We start from the raw sequence: 26,012 nt of genomic DNA, 5'->3' as shown, positions 1-26,012 counted from the left end.
GATACTTAACTGGTCAGTACCGCTGAATAGCAGCACCAACCGCCAAACTGAAAACTGGAAATTTTATGGGCAGACCAGGGCGGAGTCAGCATTTATGCAGTTAAGTGTCAATATTCAGCACTTAGCCACCTAAGTTCAATGGACAAATCACGCACATAAAACTCAGTACTATCTTTATCAAGTTTCACTTAGGCAGTTAGGGATAGATTCTATATATCACACCTAAATAATCGGCACAAAAAATGCCTAGGAATATTTTATAAAGTACGCTTAAATTTTGGTGTACTTTATAGAATACAGCTAAATTTTGGCTCTGTTGATAGAATATGCCTAGCACCCATTCATGAAACTAAATTTAGTCGCAGGCAGTTACGCCAAGTAAAACTTGGTGTAAATGCCAACGCATAAATTAGGCGCGGCCCAGGTATATTCTATAACAACATGCATAGATTTTGGAAACGCCCACCACCCTCACACAGCCACACCCCCTTTTCAGCTATGCGCCTTAAAATTTACGCACATCCCGTTACCGAATACACTTAGACAGTTATGCGTGTAAATTCTAATTAATGCCAATTAGTGTCAACACGATCCGATTTGCGCGTGCAATTTAAGTTGTATTATACAGAATCTGGGGGTTAAGTGCTGAATATCACACTTAACAGCATATAAGATATTCAATGCCGGTGCCCGTTTACCCCTCTGTGTTTTCTGCTACACAATGGTGCCAGGAATCACCATATAAGTAAGCGTGCTTTCATTCTTGTAGCCAAAACCACAGGAAAGAGGAAGAGATTCACCATTAATGGCAGCTACCTGTGAGAAGCTCCATTGTTGCCTACACTGGAATTTCTCTCCCTTACCCCCACCCTTATTTTCTCATTTTCAAAGTGAACAAACCCAGAGATACCAGGTGTGGTGATGCTGCATCATTGCTCACAGCACTGCTCAGTGGAGATAATGATGGAGGATGACAATGTGTGTTTTATTCTCTGGACATGAATCCCGGGAAGCAATGAGCGCTTTAACTGCTGGACTAGTGCCCATGCTATAAAAGTTAAAAGGAGAAGCAGACAAGGCCAAACCCTACACACCAGACACCCACAAATTCAGCAGCTCTCAAACATTTACACTGTCAGTCTTTCTTTTCTGACCTGGTCTATGCATCCTGCTTGCCGTCCAGGTCAACACATTAACAACCAATCTAGTTATTTTACAGTTACATGAAAAATGGTTCCAGTCACTTCTGTTAACCTGCTCCAAAGTACTTAAGAGTAAATATAGAGTGCGACAGGAAATTCTGAGCTTTCCGTCTGCTTGTCATCAGAATCCTTAATCCTGCCAACGCAAGAAGCTATCACTTCCTACAATCAAGCCTGTGTTTGCTAACTGCTGTATACAAAAGATCTGCCCTTTGACTCCCAGGTACACATTGTTCTCCCTGAACTCTCAATACTTCCATTCTAGGAACAAATGTTCAAAAGCTTCCACAAACCAGCGTTCAGTGCAGCCGCCACTAAATGCAGCCATGACTAAACAACGTCCTATGCACATTGTGCCTGAGAGGCGCAGAAAACCTGCCTTACAGTACTTACAAAATGTCTGGTCCAACTTTGCACCTTTACAAGCTTTTCCCCATTTGGTTGAGGTGTCTAATCGCTGACATGGATATTAGTTTGTGGAAACACTACGTTGATTAAAAATCTGTCCACACCTGTTTCAACAAGAATCACATTCATCAACCAAGCCCACAGAGATCAAGCCTGAAAGAACATATGCATGGCTCTATTGTATCCTTCCAAGACTACGTAATGGATTTCAGTTCTGAATGCTTGCATTGCTGCTGCTGTTACACACAACATTTAATGAAAGATTATTTTTTAAAATGTAAGAAAATTAAAAACAGCTTCTGAGTTGAAAGGAACAAACTGTCTGACCTAGAGCATGAATTTCAAAAGCTAGAGACAAAGTTTGTCCCTTGAGAATTATGCACAGAAAGTACGCTGAGAACCAGATTCTTAATCATTTATAATTATTAAGCATCATTACAAAGTACATATGGGAACAGTGTCTGGAGGTAGGGTGATAACCTCTTGAGGTCACTTCTAGCTATATCGTTCAATGATTCTATACCAAAGGTTAGCAAATCTTTTGACCTGAGGGCTGCACTGATGGCCTCTGCTTAATGGTGGGCCATTTTCAGAGGAAGGGAATGGTGTCTCTCAGAGATTGAGTCACTTCTTTCTAAAGACCGGTGGATATGATGTCATCACTGCAGGCTAGAACACCCATGCCATCATGCATCACAAGGATGTCCACAGTTGGCTTACCTCTGCTCTACTTTAAGGACTAAATTATAAATGATATTTTTGTGTTTTTAACGTATTATACATTGTATTATTTGTTTAATTGCATATTGTAAACCGTTTTGGTTTGATTACAAATAAAATGGTATATGAAATAGAATAAGTGATACACGATAAATTCTATAAATGTTGCCTAACGAAGTGGCACAGGAAAAAACAGAGCTTAGTGCTATTCTATAAACAACACTTAAAGTTAGGTGTGGTTTATAAAATAGCGCTTAGCGCTGGGATCTGCAACTACATTTAGGTGTGACCATTTATACCAATGAAGCCTTGGTGTAAATCTCCATGCCGATCCCATTTACTCTATAACAAGATGCATAAGCTGAGGGAATGCCCCCAATCTACCCATGACCCATGCATAAAAATTGTAATTAAAATCAATTAGCACCAAATTGCTTGCTAAGAAGCCAATTAATGGCACTGATTGGCTCATTATTCAATTAAACTGCGCAGTTGGAGATAAATGATCACGAAAGGTTTGCTGCTTTCTTTTCCCCATTATAATGATGCCTTAAGGGCCGCACAAACATTAAAACCTGTTATTTTACTACTGGAATGAAATATGCTCACAAAAAAAGGCAAAACAAAATCAAACTCTCACAAAATTATTTACAAAGCAAACATGCATACTATAAAAGTAATTCTTAAGGCTTTTTTATAGGCCAAATACTGAGCTCGTCTGGGATCAATTCCATTTGTAAATTCCAGACATATAGAACAGAAAAAGGCCTGTGCTAAAACCCAAACAGTGAAACTTTATTGGCATTCACACATATGTTCAACTTTTTGCCCAAGCCCTGAAGCTCCATCTATTGGCCTGGCTGCTTCAATGCTGATGCATGAAAGGCAAGAGAGTTTGCTAGCATACAACACTGTCCCTCTAACTTTGGGATTAAATCAGTAGTTTAACAGCATCCCTGGATAGTTCTCTAATGATGATCACAGCATATGCTCAATCCCCAGTACATATATTAAACTATAAGATTTGATTCACACATACATGCAGGATCTCTAATCTGGCCTTTACTTCCCTCTAGGCTCTTATCCCTTCTACTCTGTTCCATACCTTCTCCACTCTCAGAGGCCAATGCAGAAAGCTTACACAGACGCTGCTGCTGAAATTATGCCTGGATATTCAGCATTAAGTATCTGGGTATGTGCGGCCAGCTGGAATTTAGCTGATAAGTGCCGATATTGAGTCTTTAACTAGTTAAGTTAAACCAGATGAAGGTAGGACTGCTATTTATGTGGTCCAATTTGGCCATATGTGAAACTAAAGTTTTATTCTAGATTGTCAATCACACTGGTGGCAAAGTATCAGTGTTTTGGAGTATACACATCCAATAGCTTGGGTAAATCAAGTTGTTGGGTTTCTGTTTTCTTCCCAAAAGATAGATTCACTGATCCAAAGAGAATAATTTTGTAATACATTTTCTACATGTAAAGCATGTTTTACATACAGAAAACGACTCTTATAAAATTGTGTGTGTAAAATGTAACATAACAACACAGAAAATGTCCATCCAGTTTAGCCAACAAGGTGACCCCAGTTGAATCTGGCAGTCTGCACAGGTTCTACTTCCTCGTGGTTAAACACTGGTATACTGAGGGGCTCATTTCCAAAGCACTTAGACTTGCAAAGTTAAATAGTAACCTAGGGAACTTTGTAAATCTAAGTGCTTTGAAAATACGCTTCTTAACCTCTATCTCTCCCTGCTAATTTTGGGGCACATACTGTAGAAGTCTGCCCGGAACCAGTCATACTTCCCAACTAATTGCCATTGAAGCCTACTCCAGCCTTGATCCCGATATGTTTTTTTTTTTGCCATTTACGGGACCCAGACTGTAGAAGTTTGCCCAGCATTGGTCTAACTTCCCAGCCTCTGAAACTGCTGCCAAACCTCACTCCAGCTATGAAGTCACTTAAGTTTTGTTTTAATTGGATTCCATCCTTTTTCTATATAGTATTCCACTGTATTTATCCCACACATTCTTGAATTCCATAACCATTTTTGTCTTTACAACCTCCCGCGAGAGTACATTCCAGGCTTCCATCATCTTTTCTGTTAAAAAGTATTTCCTGACATTGTTCTTAAGTCTCCCAACCCTGCAACCTCAACTCGTGAGGTCTAGTTCTACCGCTTCCCTGTTGCTGAAAAGATTAGATTGCATATTAATAACTTTTACGTATCTAAACGTTGGTATCTTATACCTCCTATCCCTCCTTTCCTCTAGGGTATACATCTTTAAGTCTTCAAGTCTCTCCTCGTTCATCTTTTGGAATATGTCTATGTAGGTACACAGAATTCTACTGCCTACTTTTATGATATATGAGGGTAATTCTATAAAGAAGGCGCTAACATTTATACAGCAAATATGCAACTGTATGTGTGCACATACATGTTGAGGTGTATAGGATAAGCTGTACAGGAATGAAATATGCCAGCTACAATGTCCAAGGAGATCAAAGTTTATTCTTCAAAAAAGATGTGCTGACACCAAAAACAAAACAACATGGGCCGTGTTTCGACATACAAAGCCTTCGACAGAGGTTCTTATAAGCCAGCAGACCAAATGTATCAGGGGCATTCCGAAATGTTATGTGTGTAGTTACAGATAATAGGTAAGAGCACCTAACGTAACCAAAGACTGTAACTGGACATATCTTAATCCTTCCTCTCCCTCTCTAAGTTCCCCCCAATGGTCTTTACCATACATGTACCTCAATATCACCTTGTTCATACCGGAATCGGCTAACGCCGTTTACGGTACTATGTAAGCCATATTGAGCCTGCAAAAGGGTGGGAAAATGTGGGATACAAATGTAACAAATAAATAAATAACTTGGGTGCCTGCATTTACAACTGGTGCTCAAAGTTAGGCAAGGGAATCAGCGCTACACACTATTCTATAAAAGACACCATATTTTTCAGCACCTGTGTTTGTTATTTATAGAATTCCTCTCACAATGGGCAATTTACCGGCTCTTTTCTAATGCTATAGTTATCAAGTAATAGGCATGTCTTTTGGTATGTCTTCCTAACAACTTCCGGGTAGAGGCGTAGCCTAGGGGTTAGTGCAGTGGACTTTTGATCCTGGGGAACTGAGTTCAATTCCCACTGCAGCTCCTTGTGACTCTGGGCAAGTCACCTAACCCTCCATTGCCCCTGGTACAAAATAAGTACCTGAATATATGTAAACCGCTTTGAATGTAGTTGCAAAAACCTCAGGAAGGCGGTATATCAAGTCCCATTTCCCTTTAAGCGCTATTCTATATACAGCGCCTAACTTTAAGTGCAGCTTATAGAATAATGCTTTTTACAGCGTCAATTTTTAGGCGCCATATATAGAATCCAGCCCACAGCATGTAAATGCAAAGGGTATTCAGATGGGCGGAGCAGGGGAGGGGCTGCCACTTATGCACACAACTTACAGAATACAGTAAGTTACATGCACCCCTGTCACATCTGGGCCCCTGCAGTTGCATCAGGTCTATGGCTGGTGTAAAATCCGGATTTTAGGCACCCCAATGCTGGGTGACGCTAGTATCTATAATAATATCTGGGCGCTCAGAAAAAAAGGGCCTATCATGCGATATTAGCTCCCCTATAGAATTACTCCCTTAATGACGGACACAGTGACAAAAATGCATATGATTCATAAAATATGCCTAAAATCTGTCTACTACCATAACTTAGTTCATTTTTAACAACTCCACTATGCAAAGTTCCAGATTATACTTAACAGGGGGAAGAGCTTTTATTTGAAATCTTAAATATCTATCCTTTCTATGAACAGACCTGTTACCAGACACGGCAGCTATCAAAGCCTGAAATATTTATCTTTCTTTAGCTACACAATAAGTAATCCATTTCCGCATGGCACAAAATAAGTTATGTCTGGGTAACAGCAACGGGGACAAGAAACTACTGGAACTGAGGAAGCATGAGATCACTGAGAAGAAAACAACTGTCAATCTTGCAGGGGTGCACTGACAGTGATCTGGGCCTCAAGACCGAAGGGGTCATAGGGCCCCCTCTCCACCTTTGTTTCCAGCACCCCCTCTACACACTACAGCCCCCCGGGCCTATCTTGGAGTGCCCTGGTGGTCTAATGGCCTCTTCGAGGGGCAGGAAAGAACCCCACTCTTCCCTGCCCGCCGCTCTACTCGGCACTGCCACTTCTTAATGGCTGCTGAGACTTCCTGCAGCAGTCTCGCGAGTCCCGGCAGTCATTTTGAAGTCGTAACAGTGCTGGACAGAGCAGCAAGGCGGCCAGGAAAGGGTAGGATTCTTTCCTGCCCCTGAAGAGGCCACAGACCACCAGGGCCCTTCAAAGTAGGCCCCATTGAGGCCCAGGGAGCTGTAGTGTGCAGGGGAGGAGAGAGAGGCACTGGGACCCCCAGACCCTCTGGGCCCTTGGGAAGTGCCTGGTTGCCCATTTGGTCAGTCCACCCCTGCAATCTTGTCAGTTTGCCCCTACTGATCACTAAAGGTCCCTTTCATCACCATCATTTTCAAGGTCATATGAACATTTGTGGTCTTGTAATTTCAATCACACAGAAGACATATACAAGCTGAAAAGTACATGAGGCGGAGTGCCCCTGAATTCGTGTAGCTGACCTTAACATGGCGCGGGGCATCTGGAGCACCCACAACCCAGGGGTATTTGGTTATTGGCATGCTTGGCTTGGATGGAAGAATCTTCCCGTCCCAGGCAGGCAGACACCCTGCTAGGGGGGGGTGCCCAAAGTGGAAACTTTAAAGTCTCAGCTAGTGCACGGAGGCCATCTTGTGCTTACTGAGGGAATTACCCCCTCCCATATACTGGCTATTCTTGTTTCCTGTTACAAGTTGCAGCCATGATGACAAGAGTATCCCAACCTGGGTTGTTGAAGTCACACTGATTTCATCAAGATGATGTTTGGTGAAGCTGGGAGAGCACCTGAGTTGGACATCCCTTGCTGCATGGTGAAGGCATCCTGTGTTCCAGACAGTGCATGGTATATTGATCAGTCTTGCATATATAATGGTGGGCTGGACTCTGCAGTTTGTTAGCTCTTAGGAGCTTGAAGTTTGGCTCGGGTACGCATTCAAGTTCAATGTTTTCTTAAACAGTTATTTATATAATAAGCTGCAGCCAAGTTGTTACTATTTAGTTAAAGTGTTACCGGTTACCTGGGCTGGGTCATGGTGTAACAGATGCCTATGCTAGAAAACCTAAGCAGCTTGTCCTTCCTACCCCCTAGGTATGAAATGGGCCCTTGATTTATTGGTTAAATTCTATTCTTCAGCCTCTCAGTTCTATATTACTGTGGCTTCTGCCAAGATCCACTGCGTTTTTCTACCTATATCACATCAGACAATAAGGAATTATCTTAATGAGGTGACAGAACAAAGTGTGCGGCAAAATGCTCAAAAGCTGGGCATAGTAGGCAGTATCTTGTCTGTTACAAAGTTACATAGTCAAGGCCTCACCAGAGTGACTGACATTCCTGCTGTCGCTTTCTCCAGCCTACGATATCCGCTGGTCCCCCAGCCACATACTAAATAGGCCTAATCCTGCTTAGCCTCTGAGATCTGACAAGTTGATGCTCTCTCAGAATAGTGTTATTGGGGCTGCTAAGCAGTAGGCGATCCATAATACAATTTCATTAAACTAAGGATCTAAGAAAGTATAAGCTGAAAGGTATAACAGCCAAAACCTTCAAATGAAAGGACTAATTTTTTCAAGGTGCCACAACTGCAGAAAGGGCTAACTTTAAAGAAGTTTGACATCTACCAATGAAAGCACATTCATCAGCTAAAGGGTAAAATGAGATGGCATGAAAAAAGCAACCGAATGAATGATAACGTGTACATGCATCAAAAAACAATGACATAATATGGAACATTGATAAACACAAGCTTTAGAACAGTGTGCTCAAAATCCTTACAGAACATACCTAAATGCTCGTTAATGCCACATACCTGCTTTTGGTACACAGTTGCTCATAGACTGGGGGACTTTGTCATTAATTAGTTCGACACATTCACTAGGAAAAAACCCCACCTGCAAAAGGAAAAGAAAGAACACAGGTAAGGAGATTGAACTAAGGGACTGCTAAAGCAATACTCAGAGCACAATTTCATCTTGAGCTCTGTTTGGCATTATAACATAGTTACATATTTATTTAATATATTTAAAAATATTTATAACCTACCCTATGTACCACTCTAGGCAGGATATAAAATAAAACATCCATAAAATCAAATAAAACATTAGACAAACATAAAATCACATAACTCTGGAATTTGTTTCCGGAGAACGTGGTGAAGGCGGTTAGCTTGGCAGAGTTTAAAAAGGAGTTAGAGGGTTTCCTAAAGGCCAAGTCCATAAACCACTACTAAATGGACTTGGGAAAAGTCCACAATTCCAGGAATAACATGTATAGAATGTTTGTACGTTTGGGAAGCTTGCCAGGTGCCCTTAGCCTGGATTGGCCGCTGTCATGGACAGGATGCTGGGCTCGATGGACCCTTGGTCTTTTCCCAGTGTGGCATTACTTATACACTAGAGACAATACCATACACATGAAAAACAATATAAAATAAGAAATGAGAACTTTTCTACTAAAAGCCCGCACAAATAAAAGTCATCTCCATCCATTCTTCCCAGAAAGATGGCCAGGGGTACACCTATGACTCCATGTGGGTTGCCCCCCTCCCCCCTTTATCTTTAGGATTGTAACTGACACTCAATGCAGTCTACTCCCCTCTATGATTCTTTTTTTTTTCCTTCTAACTCAAAAAAAAGAAAAAAAGTTAAGTTTTACTCCGAGTGGAAATGTGCTACAATTTTATTCCAACTTTATGTCATATAGGGAACCTGTATGATTATCCCAAGCCATTTTGAATTCTGTCACTGTTTTTGACCCCCACCACTTCCCATGGAAGAGCATTCCAGGAACCCACCAGCTTCGCTTTGTTTCATGTCCTCTAGTTCTATACCCTTCCGTTCCATTTTTTGAAACAGTTGTTTGGTTCCTTACTCTCTTTCAAGAATTTAAATATTTGTATCATTTAAATTACAAGAGACTCTACCATCCAAGACAAGAAAAGGAGTAGCCTACTAGTTACTATAGTGGACAACAGAGCAGGTGATCCAGGGTTCATGGTTTGCTAATGCCCCTTGTGATCTACAGCAAGTCACTTCACCCTCTACTGCTACCTCATATACAAACTTGTAGGATATTTACTAAGCTATCACAATAATGTACATTATTTACCAATTAACATGCATTATTTGCCAATAACACAGCTTTATGTGGGATTTATTTTTTTTACCACAATTCTCATTAAATAATGAAATCCAAAGCATGAAAATGCATGCAAACCACCTCACTATTATGCAAAATGAATAAAGCAGCGTCAAAAGACATTATCTTTTCCTCCTTGAGAGTAATTTGAAGGGGCTAGTTGCTTGTAAAAATTAATTTCTGTTGGAATAATGTATTGTATTTTACATGCATTGCCTGTCACCAATTTTTTCTCTGTGATTACTCTGTGACCTCTGATGTGAATTTCCTAGAGAGGTCACAGCCATGCAACTTCCTGTGGGGGTGATTAGGCACAGCACATGGAGCTCTAATGATCTCTCCTAGACTGAGGATCTATGGTGTGAGCATCCATTACCATCTAAGCACATGGAAAGAGCTGATAATCCAAATGTATAGTATTATGTATATATAAGCCTGTCTGAATATAATCTAACTACAAACTGTGAGTAAACAGATGTTTTGTTACTTCAACTTTAAAGTGACTCAGCAGTGAATTATTCTGGGGTGTATGTGAGAGAGATGAAGAAAAGAAATTAACATTTCTAAAGCTGAAGCTGTGTGTATAAAATCTGCTAATTATTTACTACAAATAATCCAACAAAAGGGTTATGGGCCCAGCCCAGGAATTGAAAAAGGGAGAAATATTACCAGGCAGTGAAAAAGCCAAATTTTTCTCTTAAGTTTTAAAAGAAAGATTCAGTCTGTCTCTCTCTCCCCCCCCCCCCCCCCCCCACACACTAAACAGAAGGCAAGGCTAAGAAATGGCTGAGGGAGGAAATTCACCATTTTTCTACTCTCTCAAGGTGCCTAAATTAACTGAATTTAATTATCAGCAATGGGAACTAAGATTCAGATGTCTCCTTCAAGCAAAGAAATTAAATATATGTTTAGACCAAAACAGAACAGCTGAAAATATGGCTGAATGGGACAATGCAAACTATTATGTGAAGTGCATGTTTTTGGAAGCTCTCTCAGAGAAACAAGCCATATTAGTGGAGGCAAAAGATACAGCAAACGAAATTTTATATAAACTGAGAACTATGTATGCAACTACATATGCAAAACAGCAACCAATTTGGTTAGCAGAGTTAAATGAGACCAAATTAAGGGATAAAAGTAAATGTAATGATCACATTATGCATCTTATGTCTTCATTTCAAAAGTTAGAACTTTCTGGAATTCCCATGTGTGATGCATTGAAAAGAGCATTTCTTTTTACCTCACTATCAAAGAAGTTTGATGTTTTTAGGTCTGTAAATGAAGCCATTGAAGGGCAATCTTTTGAACAGGCAGCATCAAAACTGAGGCAGGAATGCATAATTAATGATTCTGAGGAGATGTGTTCTCAAAGACAGTCAGAGAGAAATGAAACAAATTTCTTGGCAAAGAACAGAGGAAGGCGGAGCTATGGGAAAACTCCACCCAAGGGCAAGCTGATTTGCTATTCATGTGGAAAGGAGGGACATGTATCTAAATGGTGTAAGGAAACACAAAACACTCCCTCTAGCTCACCTAAGCCAATGGAACAAAAGAACTTTCCAAGCAGGACATGTACAAAAGAAAATGATAAACATAAGAGCTTTCTAATGGCAGAAAAATCTTTGACTATGGTAAATAATAATTCAAATGAAAGTACTTGGATTTTGGATTCGGGGAGCACATGCCATTTAACCAATTGTAAGGATTTCTTTCAGGAAATGAGTCCAGAAGAAGGTATTCTTCAAACTGCAAATGCAGGGACTACTCAGATCCAAGCAAAAGGCATTGGATTCTTAAAATGCAAAGTGTCTAATGAAGTTAAAGAAATTCCTGTAAGTGATGTCTTGTATATTCCCCAAGCAGTTTGCAATATGCTTAGTGTATCTACATTAGATAAGAAGGGATTTGCGATTCATTTTGAAAACAGTAAGTGCACAATCTCTAAAAATGATGAAGTGTATGCTGAAGCTTTTATGCATAATGATGTTTATAAACTGAGCATTTCAGGTGAAGCCTCACATCTGGCGCAAGTAAGGAAGAATGATGGTAAATGTAGTCTGGAAATCTGGCACCGCCGCCTGGGACATCGTGATTTTAAGGTGATCCAGGATCTTTACAGTAAGCAACTTGCCACAGGCATTCAGATAAGTGCAGATGCTGGTAAAATGGAGAAATGCATAGACTGTGTTACTCAAAAAGGTGTGAGACCCTCATTTCCTGCATACACAGGAAATAGGAGTAATAAAGTACTGGACTTAATACACAGTGACTTATGTGGACCGTTTAATATCCCATCATTGGGAAATAACAGATTTGTGCTAATATTCTTGGATGATTTCTCTAGATATTGTGTGGCCTATTTGCTGAAAGAAAAAAGTCAAGTCACAGACATGCTGAAGAAATACGTAGCCATGGTGAGCAATAAATTTGAAAGAAAACCAAAGGTTCTTCAGACCGACAATGGTGGTGAGTTCACTTCACAAAGCATGCGCACATTTCTAGAACAAGAAGGCATTCAGCATACCACAACAGTAGCTTATACACCAGAGCAAAATTCTGTTGCAGAGAGAAAATTTAGGTCACTTGTGGAAATGACCAGATGTATGCTGTCAGATAGCAATCTCCCTAAAAGACTATGGGGGGAAGCCATTCTCACAGCAGTGTACCTACAAAACAGAATGCCAACTAAAGGCGCTGAGCGCACACCACATGAGACATGGCATGGTAGGAAGCCAAACCTGTCACACATAAGAACATTTGGAAGTACAGCATATGCTCATGTACCAAAGCAAAGAAGGCATAAGCTGGATTCCACAACAGAAAGGGGCATTTTAGTTGGCTATGCTCCAGGACACAAAGGATATAGAATTTTGAATCTGAAAACTGGCATTGTTGGCATAAGACATGTTACATATTTTGATGAAAACAAAAGGGTTGATAAAGGCTGGATTATCCCAGATGAGCCTTATCATCCAGAATATGAAACTAGAACCATAATAGACATGCCAGTGTATATAAATGCCATACCAAGGCAGATGTCTGAAAGCAACTCATCTGTATCTAACGAGGAACAGGCAGAGGAAGCAGACACAGAAAGGATCATTGCAGAAGACAGTACAGTTGGAGAAGGGGAATCAATTGGAGAAGGACTCTCAGATTTAGAGGATGCGGAAAGGTCAGACCAACCTGTTGTCAGACACTCATCCAGGGAAAACAAAGGTGTTCCACCCCCAAGACTGTCTTACCTAACAAAGTCAGCAGAAGCTCAAGAGCCCTTAACATGGGATGAGATTGAGAAAATGCCAGCAGAAGAAGCTGCTGAATGGCGTAAAGCTGCACAAGAAGAAATTGATGCATTGCATAAAAATAAAACTTGGATTCTTACAAAATTACCTCCTGGCAAGAAAGCTATAGGATGCAAATGGGTATTCAAGTTAAAAAGGAATGCACAAGGAAAAGTGGAAAGGTATAAAGCCAGATTAGTCGCAAAGGGATATCTTCAAAAATATGGAGAAGATTTTGATGAAGTGTTTGCACCTGTAGTGAAACACACAACAATTAGAACACTTCTGAGCATTGCAGTCTCAAAAGGCATGCAAGTCAACCACATTGATGTGAAAACAGCATTTCTTCATGGAGATATAACTGAAGACTTGTACATGGAACAGCCAACAGGTTTCATAAATACAAAACAAAGACAGCTAGTGTGTAAATTAAACAAAGGTCTTTATGGATTAAAGCAAAGTGCAAAATGTTGGAATGACAAATTGCATGAAATATTGACAAATTTAGGATTTAAGCAAGGTGAAGCAGATAAATGCTTGTACACTAGGTGCAGAAATGGACAATATGCATACATTTTAGCTTTTGTTGATGATCTGCTCATTGCAAGCGAAAGTGAGCAAGAGTACAAGGACATTGTAAAATATTTAAACCTGAATGTTGAGATAAAAGAACTTGGTAATGTGTCATACTATCTTGGTATAGAAATTGAGAAACAAAATGATGGTTCTTATCTTCTAAGCCAGAAGCAGAAAATAAATGAGCTTATTGAAAGTTTAGGTATGCAAGATGCCCAAGTTGTAAGCACTCCCATGATCACTGATTTTCTGAAGGATGAAACAGTAAGAGAACCTTTACCAGATAACATCCAATATAGATCAGCCATAGGTAAGCTTTTATATCTGACTACCACATACAGGGCTGATATAGCAAATGCAGTAGGAATTTTGAGCAGAAGGGTCAGCTCACCTACCAAATCAGATTGGACTGCAGTTAAAAGGATGGTAAGGTATTTAAAAGGTACCATTGATTGTAAATTAAAGATTTCAGCCAATAGTAATCCAAAACTAATATGTTACTGTGATTCAGATTGGGCAGGGGATCATTCTGATTATAAATCCACAAGTGGATATGTGTTTATGTATGGAAATGTAAACATTTCTTGGGCCAGTCATAAACAAAGTATTGTGAGTCTGTCTTCTACAGAAGCTGAATATGTGGCTGTATCAGAAGCATGCAGAGAACTGATGTGGATTGAAAAACTTTTGCTGGATTTTGGAATAGCTGAACAGAGACCAATCCAGATAATGGAAGATAATCAGAGCTGCATCAGACTGTCACAGAATGACAAGGTTCAGTCACGCACCAAGCACATCGCAACGAAATATCACAACGTGCGAGAGTTGGCGAAAGAAGGGGTCATCAGTCTAGACTATTGTCACACCAGTGAGATGACAGCTGACATCATGACCAAACCGTTACCCAGAGAACGTTTTGAGAATCTGCGAATAAAGCTTGGACTTTGTATGAATTAATAATTGCATGACAGTTATGCATGAGAAGGGGTTTGTTGGAATAATGTATTGTATTTTACATGCATTGCCTGTCACCAATTTTTTCTCTGTGATTACTCTGTGACCTCTGATGTGAATTTCCTAGAGAGGTCACAGCCATGCAACTTGCTGTGGGGGTGATTAGGCACAGCACATGGAGCTCTAATGATCTCTCCTAGACTGAAGATCTATGGTGTGAGCATCCATTACCATCTAAGCACATGGAAAGAGCTGATAATCCAAATGTGTAGTATTATGTAAATATAAGCCTGTCTGAATATAATCTAACTACAAACTGTGAGTAAACAGATGTTTTGTTACTTCAACTTTAAAGTGACTCAGCAGTGAATTATTCTGGGGTGTATGTGAGAGAGATGAAGAAAAGAAATTAACATTTCTAAAGCTGAAGCTGTGTGTATAAAATCTGCTAATTATTTACTACAAATAATCCAACAATTTCCACCCCCAGCCTCCTTTTCACACAACACCCTAGATTCTCCCCGTCCCCTCTACCCAGACATTTAATGTGGGTCTCCTTGCGGGTAGTGAGGCGGCAAAAGTGAAACCAGTGCATTCCTGCCTGGCAGCTCCCTGCTTCAAAATGACAGCTTCAGGCCCCTAAAAGCAGTCATGCAACGTGCTTCCTTATTTGGCAGTCTGAACCCTAGCGGCAGTACTGTGGGACTACTGCTAGGAGATCGAGACTGTCATTTTAAAACAGGGAGTCTCCAGGGCAAGGAGTGACTGGGAATCACTTCTGCCCCCACCCCCCCCCCCCCAAACCCATGATTGGTTCCGAGTGGGGGCAACTGTGGTGTGCAAGTGGTTAGGGGAATGGGTTACTTTAAAAAAATTTTTTTAAACAAAACAAAATCACCTGCCCTGGTTCTTGTTAAAATGGCGGGCCCAACTTGGTGACTGCTATTTCTGCACCGGTGCAGCCAGGAACTCACAATATTCCTGGTTGCAGCAATGCAATAAAAATAAAATTACTGTGAACTCATACTATGAGCCCACTAGGGACAGAGAAAGTACTTGAATGTAATTATGTAAACCGCACTGACTGTACCACAGAAAGGTGATATATCAAGATTCTAATAAGCATAATAATAAAAAACAAACAGATGCAGTAGCCTGATGTACTGAGGGTCCCACAGGTTAGTGAACCCCACAGTAAATTTTTCCCCAGAAAACAGTGCAGCAACCAGCTTTGTTACAGTGGGTTAGTAAACTGACCCCTTAAGCCCCACTGTACATAAATTTAATTCTCTACTGATGAATTGGCTAACTCCACATGAATAACAAGAAGAAACCCAACCTAGAGTGTCTGTAGGGCTACTGCATTTATTGTAATGCAAGAGTATGAACATTTTGGTGAATGTGTTTACCATGATGGAGTGCCTAGGCTGTCAAGAACCATAGTACACATGTGGTATTTATGCACCTTTCTAAAATTAACCCGAGAAAAGCTGGTGCACACATTTAGACAGCTCCAAGGCAGGAGCAATTGTGTGCATGTGTGTGTTCTCAGAACAGCAGGCACATTTGTGTGTATTTTGTAAATTTCAGCTCCTGGGAATGCCTAAGCTTATTTTAAATAAAAGAAGGCACTGTGATTTCTCTGTGCCTAATTTTTTTTTTTACATTAGTATATATTGGGCAATCTTGTAATCATGTAAAATGCTGTTCAACAAGCCCAAGTCCCTTATAAAATAAAATTACTCCCTTTGTACATGAAAACAGAGTAATACCAACTTAGCAACGTAAGCCTTAAAGTCACAAATCTGAAAGAATAAAATTGTACATGTAATCCAACAGGTCATCGCCCATGTAAACTGGACAATGACTGACCACACTGCAAGGTGAACAGATGAGTGCTCTCACTTTATGTCATACTAACCAGGTAAAAATCACTGCCAGTACTGAACAGAGGCAAGAAGTGAATGGATAAGAGCTACCGGATCAAGTCTGAGAGCACTGGCAGGGCAGAGGCATCAGTGATGTAGCCAGGATGGATAACATGGTTGGGCACCTACGCTGTGCAGATGTTGACACCACCTCCAATGCTGCTGACTGGATTGGCTTGACTATAAAACAAGGGGGGAGGGAGGCTGGGCCTATCTAGACCCACTTTTGGCTGTGCCCCTGGCATGCAGAACAACTGCTACTGCTGTGTATACACTCCATGCACATTATATTAAGGCCTTCTGTTTCCACTGCGGACACTTGAAAAAACAAATGATCTTACAAAAAACCCTCTATTTCACTGATTACGCAAAACATAGTGTTCAGCCAAAATTCTTCTGTTGGCCAACTGGGGTTTGACAACATTGAAATGGTAATCCCGACACCCCTCCCCACCCCAATCCCCAAACCTAATTTAATCCTTATGTATCCATGCACCAAGTAAAAACATAAACTTCATAGATTTCACAGTTGTCGTGGGAGCTTGAGAGTACAAAGGCATACGAACTAAGAGAGGAATAACTCATAAGAGAGATAAAGGCATCCAAAGAAGGGCAAGTTGACTGTGGCCAACATGTACAGCTGTTCCAGTAGATGGGATTACTACAGGAGATATGACACAGGAATTCTGTGTGAAGAGACCTAAGCAGACACAGAGTTATTAAACCACTAAGCTTTTCAGGCAAAGTAACTTAAGCAGTAAAAATCCACTGATGGTTAAAAATGAAAGCACACCAAAGCTCTCAGCTATCAGCTGTGGATAAGTCCCATCACTATGTTCTGTTCTGATTCCTGGACACAATCAAAGACCAAGAAAATAATACCACACCTTCCTTTGTTTATTTAAAATATTTCTAGTCCGCGCTATCCTTCCATTCTAGGCAGGTTACAAACTAAACTGCTGGAAACAGGATACTGGGCAAGATGGACCATTGGTCTAACCTAGTATGGCTATTCTTATGTTCTTACGGCACAAAGATACTTTAAAAGCCACTCCCTGACATACCAAAGTCGGACACTACCCTGCACACACATTCCAACAGCTACCACCCCCATATTTCTTCCAACTTCCCCATGCAACCCACCAAATCCTCGTATATCTACTATCATCCGTAAAAGTCCCCACACTGATAGCCATACAAGCAAAAAAAAACCAGGCACTCAGAGAGTTATAGGTGACTTATCTATGGACAGGGTGAGTGATGATTCCAGGGTTTTTATTAGCACAAGAGGCCAATTAGCAGAGATGCATACTACAGGAACCAGTCAGGGGCATTCATAGTGTACCAGTCGGTATATGTCTGATCATCGGCTCAAGACTAGTGATAGTATAAAGGACAGGAAGAGGCCTGAGTTCATTTCCTATGTGGACCAGCATTCTGGGAGATAAGTGCAAGACACCCCCCACACCCAAACACATTCACACTTCAATTGCAATACTGGGCTGTAGAACACCAGTGCACCTCCTATTGGGAAATTAAAAAAAAAAAGGAATACTACAGATTCCTACACAGATATGAGGGTTTCTGTAGCTAGCATTTAATTTCTAACACATATGAAGCACTCAGTCACTCACCAAATACAGAATAAGTAACCACGAATTAGAAACAGAAATATGCACATATAAAAGAAATAGAAACCTCAAGAAGCTGATCCCACTTGTGGTGCAACACTAGAGAAATATAGCCAGTCCATGGGAAAATTAGGTTCTTACCTTGGTAATTTTCTTTCCTTTAGTCATAGCAGATGAATCCATTACGAGTGGGTTGTGTCCATCAACCAGCAGGGGGAGATAGAGAGCACTGAAAAACCATAGTGCCTCATGGCCAGCTAGCTCCATCTGCCTCTTCAGTATTTGAAGCTCCCAAAGCAGTGTTACACCGCAAAGCATAATAACATGAACTTTCCTCACAGCGGATGAACGCCCCAAAACTGGAGCTATAATTCAAAGGAGGGAATGAACTCATCCTCCTGTAACTGAACAGAAATCCTGAAGACTGTTTTCCAACTTCTCCCAATGAGGGAACATATCTACAGGAAAAACTGAACATAAATCACATAATGAACCACTGAGGGAGGGCTCATGGATTCATCTGCTATGACTAAAGGAAAGAAAATTACCAAGGTAAGAACCTAATTTTCCATTCCTTGTCATCAAGCAGATGAATCCATTACGAGTGGGATGTATCAAAGCAATCCCTAGATAGGGTGGGAACAAGCCACACCACGCGCCAGCACTTGTGCTCCAAAATGCGCGTCTCTTCTGGCAGCCACATCCAGCCTGTAATGTCGGGCAAACGAGAGCTTAGAAGCCCAAGTAGCTGCACTACATATCTCTTGAAGAGAGAGTGCTCCAGTTTCAGCCCAAGAAGAGGAAATCGCTCTTGTGGAATGTGCCTTAAAGGCTTCAGGCGGAGGCTGGCCAGATAGCAGATATGCTGAAAAGATAGCTTCTTTGAGCCAACAGGCTATAGTGGCCTTAGACGCTGGAGACCCTCTGCGCGGACCTGACAAAAGAACAAAAAGATGGTCAGAAGTCCTGGAGGCATTTGACATGGCAATTATTGCAACAGAGCCCTTCGCACATCCAGAAGGTGCAACTGCCCATAGGCTTCTGGAAACTCCTCTTTAGAAAAGGAGGGCAGGAAAATAGGCTGATTTAGGTGAAACGCTGAAACCACCTTAGGCATGAAGGAAGGCACTGTACATACCATTACTCCGGACTCTGAGAATTGCAGAAATGGGTCTTGACAGGACAGCGCCTGGAGCTCAGATACCCATCTCGCCGATGTCATGGCCACCAAAAAGACCGTCTTTAAGGTCACATCCTTCTCTGAAGCTCGCCTAAGCGCCTCGAAGGGCGAACACTGAAGGGCCTTTAAAACTAACCCCAGGTTCCAGGCCGGACACGGAGCCCCCATGGGAGGACGGAGCTGAAGCACCCTTTAAGAAACCGTGTCACATCCGGGCAAGCAGCCAGAGAGAGGCTAGTGACCTTCCCTCGAAAACATGCTAAGGCTGCCACTTGAACACGCAGGGAATTATAGGCCAAGCCTTTTTGTAAACCATCCTGCAAAAAGTCAAGTATCGGCGAGGCGGAAATTCAAAATGGCAAATTCGTGCCAAAATCGTCCCAAACGCGGGCCCTCCCCAGAGGAGCTACAAAATGCTCTTACTTCACCAGACTGAGTCTCTGAACTCCGGTCACGCTGCACAATCAGAAGAAAACCTCTTTTCTGGGATCGCAGCACCAAAGCGCGACGTGACTTTTTTTTTTTTTTTTTTTTTTTTAACGCTGTGAGGAAAGTTTGAGGCAACAGCGAAAGAGGCAAATTTCCAACTCCGGAGGATCAGTAGCATGGGAAAGGCAGGAAAAGGGTGAACCTATGCACCTGCATCCACAGCGTGGGCAAAGACAGGGACAGGGCTTGCCTATTTGTCTACTTCCACATCGGGGCCGGGTAAGGCAGGGAAAGGGCTAACCTATTTGCCTTTAAAGTGGGCACCATCAGCCACAACACCCCTGCTACAACTGGCAAAAGCACAGGAGCCACCCCAGGCAGATTTTCTGAAGGAGCTTGAACAAGTTGCAACCACCCTGCTGGGGAGATAGAGAATACTAAAGAGGCAGATGGAGCTAGCTGGCCATGAGGCACTATGGTTTTTCAGTGCTCTCTATCTCCCCCTGCTGGTTGATGGACACAACCCACTCTTAATGGATTCATCTGCTTGATGACAATGAAATTATATTTACTACTATTATATCCAAAACACTTTATTGGTGGAAAATATACTTGAATGTCCCACTGTTTTGAACATTTACATAGATTAGGCCAGATTCTATAAACAGCGCTGAAAATTAGGTGCTGGGAAAAATCCACGCTCAGCACCATTCAATAAAAGGTGCTCCAGGATGAGCACCCTTTATTGAACAGTGCTTTGGGTGCAAGGACTTATGTCTGCTGAAACCTGGAGTAAATCCTAGCACGCAAGCTGGGTGTGGATCTCCATTACTCTATAACACTGAAACCTAAATGCCCATGACCCACCCATGCCCCTGCCACGGCCATATCCTCTTTTGAGTTGCATGCGGTCCAATTTAGGTCCCCATTGTTTCAGAATAGCACAAAGCCAGATCCATGTGCAAATCTAATTAGTGCCATTAAAAATGCTTGTTAACTCCAATAATTAAATCATTGGAGCGCATTAACTCATTATTTTGTGTGCAGATCTGAGATCCATGCCCAATTTTGGATGCCCTTTATAGAATCTGAGGGATTATGACATCAGCACATTTAACCTCCTTGAATGCTAAATACGTACCTAGTTTCCACTACCATCCTGTCCATCTTAATACCCAAACTCTCCTGTACATTTCATATTGACTGAACTGTTTGTAATTGATAACTGTTTCCATACCTGAAAGCCGTGCTTTCCCCTCCACCACGTAGTAAGCTCTTTTGGAGGCATGTCAATCACAGACACAATATCTCCTACCTGGAAAAAAAAAGCATAACCTAGAGTCACTTGAGCTAAAAAGTCCGGGGACAGCAGTAGTATAACTCCCCAGAACACAGGAAAGATGCCAAATGGAAATTTGGAAACAGCCTATAATATATATTAGCTGATTTGGAGTTAGTTTCCATAAGCCAGGCTGTTTCAAATGTAACTAGGCTCTGCACTAAATGTTATACATGAAGCTACTGATATTATTAGGGTGGAATCGATTCTGCCAACATCATTAACTTTTGTTGTCTAATACCAGCAGAATCATTTGAAGCAATTACTTAAAGAAAAATCTACCAACAAGGCCTTCCATTTATATTTGTTACATAGGAGGCAAAGCAGTTTCTGAGAGAGGGTACAGGACACTGGTGCTATCTGCAGATCACCAGGCTGACGTAGGCAAAATGAAAACTCATCTGTCCATAGATGGGGTCACATGCCTTCAGCACATTAACAGTCAGCAGAAAGTAGGAAAATGATACTCTCTCCCCTAAAAGGGCAGTAACATCCCATAAGGAGGGTATTTCTTTAACAGGGCACCTTGTAGGAGTCTATTCTATACTAGCGTAGCCTAACTTTTAGGTGGTTAATTTCCAGCGCTACAAAAATAAAAAAAAATTACTGTAGCACCAGAAATGACAAGCACTGGGGGTGGGAACTACTGCCGGGCACTTGTGGTAGCCCGGCAGTAATTCTGGATTGGCACACAGCAAACCTGTTGCCCGCTCGCCAACCCTTTAGTAAAAGGGCCCCTCAGTGTACTAAAGGCATATGCACTAAAGTAAAAACTAAGCCTGTTCCTTTTGACATACAGCCTTCCTGTTACTTTATTTAGGAATGATTTCAGGGCTATGTCAGTTCTATAGCTCGGCAGCACAGCTCTATAATGCAGGATAGATTCTGAAATCAGAATATTTTCTTCCTTATCTATATAAATTGTACATATTCAAATAGGAGAAACAAAGCATTACTGACATCTTTTAGCAGAGCATGCACTTTTTTGCCTTTACCTCAAAGGACAGCTCATCTGCTGCCTGGGCATTATATCGCTTAATGACATGGGCAGCAGCGATGGCAGGCACATTAATGGAGGACTCTTCGTGGACAAGCAGATGATTTCCCTTGTTATCAATCTAGAAAAGAAAGAGAAGGCTGGTGTTCATTTGCTGTGAGACCTGACGCCAACGGCCACTGTTGGCAAATGGGAACAGAGTTCTTGCTGCACCCCACGCCTGGAATAGACTTCCCGAACCTGTGCGTCTGGCCCCGTCTTTGGCCGTTTTCAAGTCCAAACTTAAAGCTCACCTCTTTACCACTGTTTTTGACTCCTAACCACTTCTCACCTGCCCTGTCCTTAACCTCACCTATTATTCCCTTACCCTTAATTGTTCTGTTTACCTGTCTTATCTAGATTGTAAGCTCTTTGAGCAGGGACTGTCTTTTTTGTGTTTGGTGTACAGCGCTGCATATGCCTTGTAGCGCTATAGAAATGATAAATAGTAGTAGTATTAATAGAGTTAAGGGAGGCAATGAGCTCTCTCACTGCTCTGAGTGTTCTAGTTGATGGAAATATAGGGGCCGATATTGAGATTTAAGCCGGTAGGAAAGGTTCCTGCCCACTTGTTGCCACCTACCACCCAATATTCAGTGGCACTAAAGCGGGCAGTGCTACTGAATACTGACCGCCGCCGCCAAAAAAAAAAAAAAAAGAGGCAGATTGGGGTGGTACGGGGTGGGGGCGTTAGGGAGGAGCCCAGGGTTTATGTGGGTGCTGGTAATATTCAGTGCCGTGACCTGCATAGTTAAGCAGCCAAATTTAGCGGGTCCCGGCACTGAATATCAGGCCGGGGCCACATACCTTTTTTTTTTTTAATTAAAAAAAAGTCCCCGAGCCCTCCCCCCGGACAATGACTCTCTTTCCTTCCCCCTCCCCCCAGACTAAAGCATTACACCACCCTAATGGCCCACTGCCTGCCCCAGCCATACATGTAGACCCCCCCCCCCAGGGTCTATATGTAGCCCTGGTGGTCTGTGGTGGTCATTGGGGGACAGGAGCGCAGGCCCCTCGCTCCTGCCCTTTGCGGATGCTGAATGAAAATAGCTGCCGTGACCTCTCACGGTACTACTTGTTTTGTATTCTCCACTCCCCCGGGTTGGGGAGAGAGGTGGGAGGTGAAGGGTCTTGTGGGGGAGGGCCTTAATGTGCAAGGGGGGAAGGAAAGAACAGAAGTGGGACATTGGGAAGGGAGGGAGCTTTTATTATTATTTTTTACATTGAACAAAAAATTATGCGAGTGCTAGCCCAGTATTCAGAGCTAGCACCCGCATAGCTAAGCGGCCTTATTTAGGACAGCTCTAGAGCTGTCCTAATTGAAGCCCCAGCGCCGCCTGTAAACAGCCCAGTTTTCTGTTTGGGCATTCTCAGGGGATATTCATCGACACTGTCCGGTTAAGTGCCGCTGAATATCCCCGGTTAGCACCAGGAAGCTATTTAAGCGAGCAGGAGAGGCTCCTGCCTGCTTAAATAACTTTGAATATCGGCCTCTAAATATCTGCATCTACATTTTATCAGTACCTTAGAATAGAAGCATTATACAGTTTTTCTGATTAAACCTAAAATTGGGGACTACAGTGCCTGAAACACTGACGCCAAAGGGCTTGCAATTATTTTTGTATATTTATGGCCATTTTACATTCTGCTGTGAAGTGTATACCAGGACTACCACAAAACACCTTCAGTCTTATACTAGTCCAACCAAATTCCTTTCAGGTATATGCGATTTTTCTGTTACCTTTCCCCATGTCCTCGGGATTGGCAATGCACTGATATTTGTTGTAAGTGTGAGTACGTGATTCACTCCCTTTACCTTTGTTTCTAAAGGTTTTAGTATGTTCCTCTGTGTACTGCATGTAGGTAATGGTTTATTCTATTAGGGGGTTGGGATTTGTCTGGGCTGTTTCACAGTACCTCCATCCACGTGAGGGCAGGTCCACAGTTTATCTTGTTGCCTGCGATGGCTGAGAGCCGTGACAGGTAAGCCATCAGCATTTGGGTGACAACCTGCAAATGGGGAGAGACAGAAATCAGAGGATGCTGGCATCTCAATAGCCATTGTTTAATCTGTTTTCCCACTGGTCAGTGTTTCAAGGTGACTGAACATCAAAAATGGCAAAGCATGGCCATATCTGATGTCAGAACCAGATTAATTTGAAGATTTGGGGTATTCTGAAATCTAGGCCTTAGTTCAGGTGAAGGCTGGCCCAACCATTAGGCTAGGCAAGGCTAGGCAGTCACCTAGGACAACAGCTTCAATGGTAAAGAGCAAAGCAGTACCCCTGATTCAGCCTCTCTGAGAGACAGCCTTCTTAGTATTAGCCTTATTTAATGGTTTTCTACAAGCCTTTTACTATGATGGTGAGGAAAGGAAGAAGGGCTTACCTCTGGATTATCCTTGAAGGCGTCGGAACGAGGCAGCTCGGAGAGCTGGGAGAAGCGCCGGTCATAGATACATAGGTGCAAGTGCTTATCAAGTACTCTGAAATCTTCATAACTTCGCTTCACAATCCAGCTCCTGCCCTGCAGACAGAACAGGTAAGATCTATCAACTGTAATTCTTTTGCAGTGGAAGATCAATTGTGAAGCCCACAATGGCTAACTTTCTACCATTTGTGGACAAAGAGACAGCCACATGCTCACATCAAAATCAAAACTGGACTCTTAAAAAATCTGAAATGCAATAATAAAAGAAACATGAGCATCTCCATTATCATGTGCTAGGAAACCTGGATCCTTACATAGTAATTATTTTTAACTGAGAAGAGATAGAACGGGAAATATATTTTGGGGCTCATTTTCAAAACAAAACTCACAAAAAATGTCATAAAGAGACAAAATGACTTTTTTCTCTCAGAAACATTCAAGTTCCAATTTTCAACACACTGATTTTAGACATTTTACTCCACAGTGGTGTTGGAGACGTGTTTTGGGTAGCATATGGGCGGCACGAAAAGATAGATGGTTTTCTGCAATAATGGAACAAAATGAAAAATCTAGGGCCAAAATTAAGATGTTTTTGGCTAGACCTGTTTCTATTACATCTAAGTGTATCAAAAGGTGCTATAAATGACCAATGGACCACAGGAAGGATTAAGTCACATAAGTACATAAGTAATGCCACACTGGGAAAAGACCAAGGGTCCATCAAGCCCAGCATCCTGTCCACGACAGCAGCCAATCCAGGCCAAGGGCACCTAGCAAGCTTCCCAAACGTACAAACATTCTATACATGTTATTCCTGGAATTGTGGATTTTTCCCAAGTCCATCTAGTAGCGGTTTATGGACACGTCCTTTAGAAAACCGTCTAACCCCTTTTTAAACTCTGCCAAGCTAACCGCCCACAACCCCCCACCACCACCTTTACTCCTCAAGTGGTTACTGACATCCTCCCACCCCCAAAGATGAGAAAGAAACAGTACATACCAGCCTCTATGACAGCATGAGATGTTATGACCAGTCCTATTAGAGCAGCAAGCAGGCCCCTGGAGTAACCTAGTGGTCTGTGGAGTGGACTTTAGAGAATGAGACCCAGGCCCATACCCCATTCTAACTGGTACACTTGTGGTGGAAAGTGTGAGTCCTTCAAAACCCACCAAAAAGCAATTGTATCTACATATAGGTGACACTTACAGGCATAAGGGCTATTATAATGGTGTACAGTTGGATACAGTAGGTTTTTGGTGGGTTTTGGAGAGCTCAACATACAGTACAATACAAGGAGGTAATGGTGAGATGTGTACTGGGATCTTTTATGTGAAGTCCACTGCAGTGTGCCCTAGGGTGCCCCACTGCTCTGCAGGGATGTCTGTGTGGTCAGTCTACTAAGAATTCTGATCCCCCATACTTCCCAATGGCTTGTTTTTGTGTGGTTTTTCACTTGGACATTTTTTTTCTCAAAAATGGTCCTGAAAGATAGACACGCTGAGCACAAAAATGTCTAGCAAATGGCCATTTCTTAAATAAAAAGTTGGACATTTTTCTG

The 26,012-nt window shown here is 41.9% G+C and overlaps 1 protein-coding gene across 2 annotated transcripts in view; it reads right to left on the bottom strand.

Moving 5' to 3' along the window:
- ARHGAP32 (Rho GTPase activating protein 32) overlaps positions 1–26,012 on the bottom strand; it is a 385,189-nt gene that overhangs the window by 150,637 nt on the left and 208,540 nt on the right. For both annotated transcript variants that reach the window (XM_030221202.1, XM_030221203.1), the window contains exons 6-10: positions 24,412–24,549; positions 23,941–24,033; positions 21,983–22,105; positions 20,886–20,963; positions 8,339–8,420 (exon numbers count right to left, since the gene is read on the bottom strand). In XM_030221202.1, the coding sequence (XP_030077062.1) occupies positions 8,339–8,420; positions 20,886–20,963; positions 21,983–22,105; positions 23,941–24,033; positions 24,412–24,549 (514 nt within the window). The remainder of the gene's footprint in view (positions 1–8,338; positions 8,421–20,885; positions 20,964–21,982; positions 22,106–23,940; positions 24,034–24,411; positions 24,550–26,012) is intronic.

This window comes from Microcaecilia unicolor, chromosome 12, assembly GCF_901765095.1.
Source record: "Microcaecilia unicolor chromosome 12, aMicUni1.1, whole genome shotgun sequence".
Lineage (NCBI taxonomy): Eukaryota > Metazoa > Chordata > Amphibia > Gymnophiona > Siphonopidae > Microcaecilia > Microcaecilia unicolor.
Note: the sequence above shows the minus strand (reverse complement) of the source record. Positions and strands in the feature narration are given on the sequence as shown.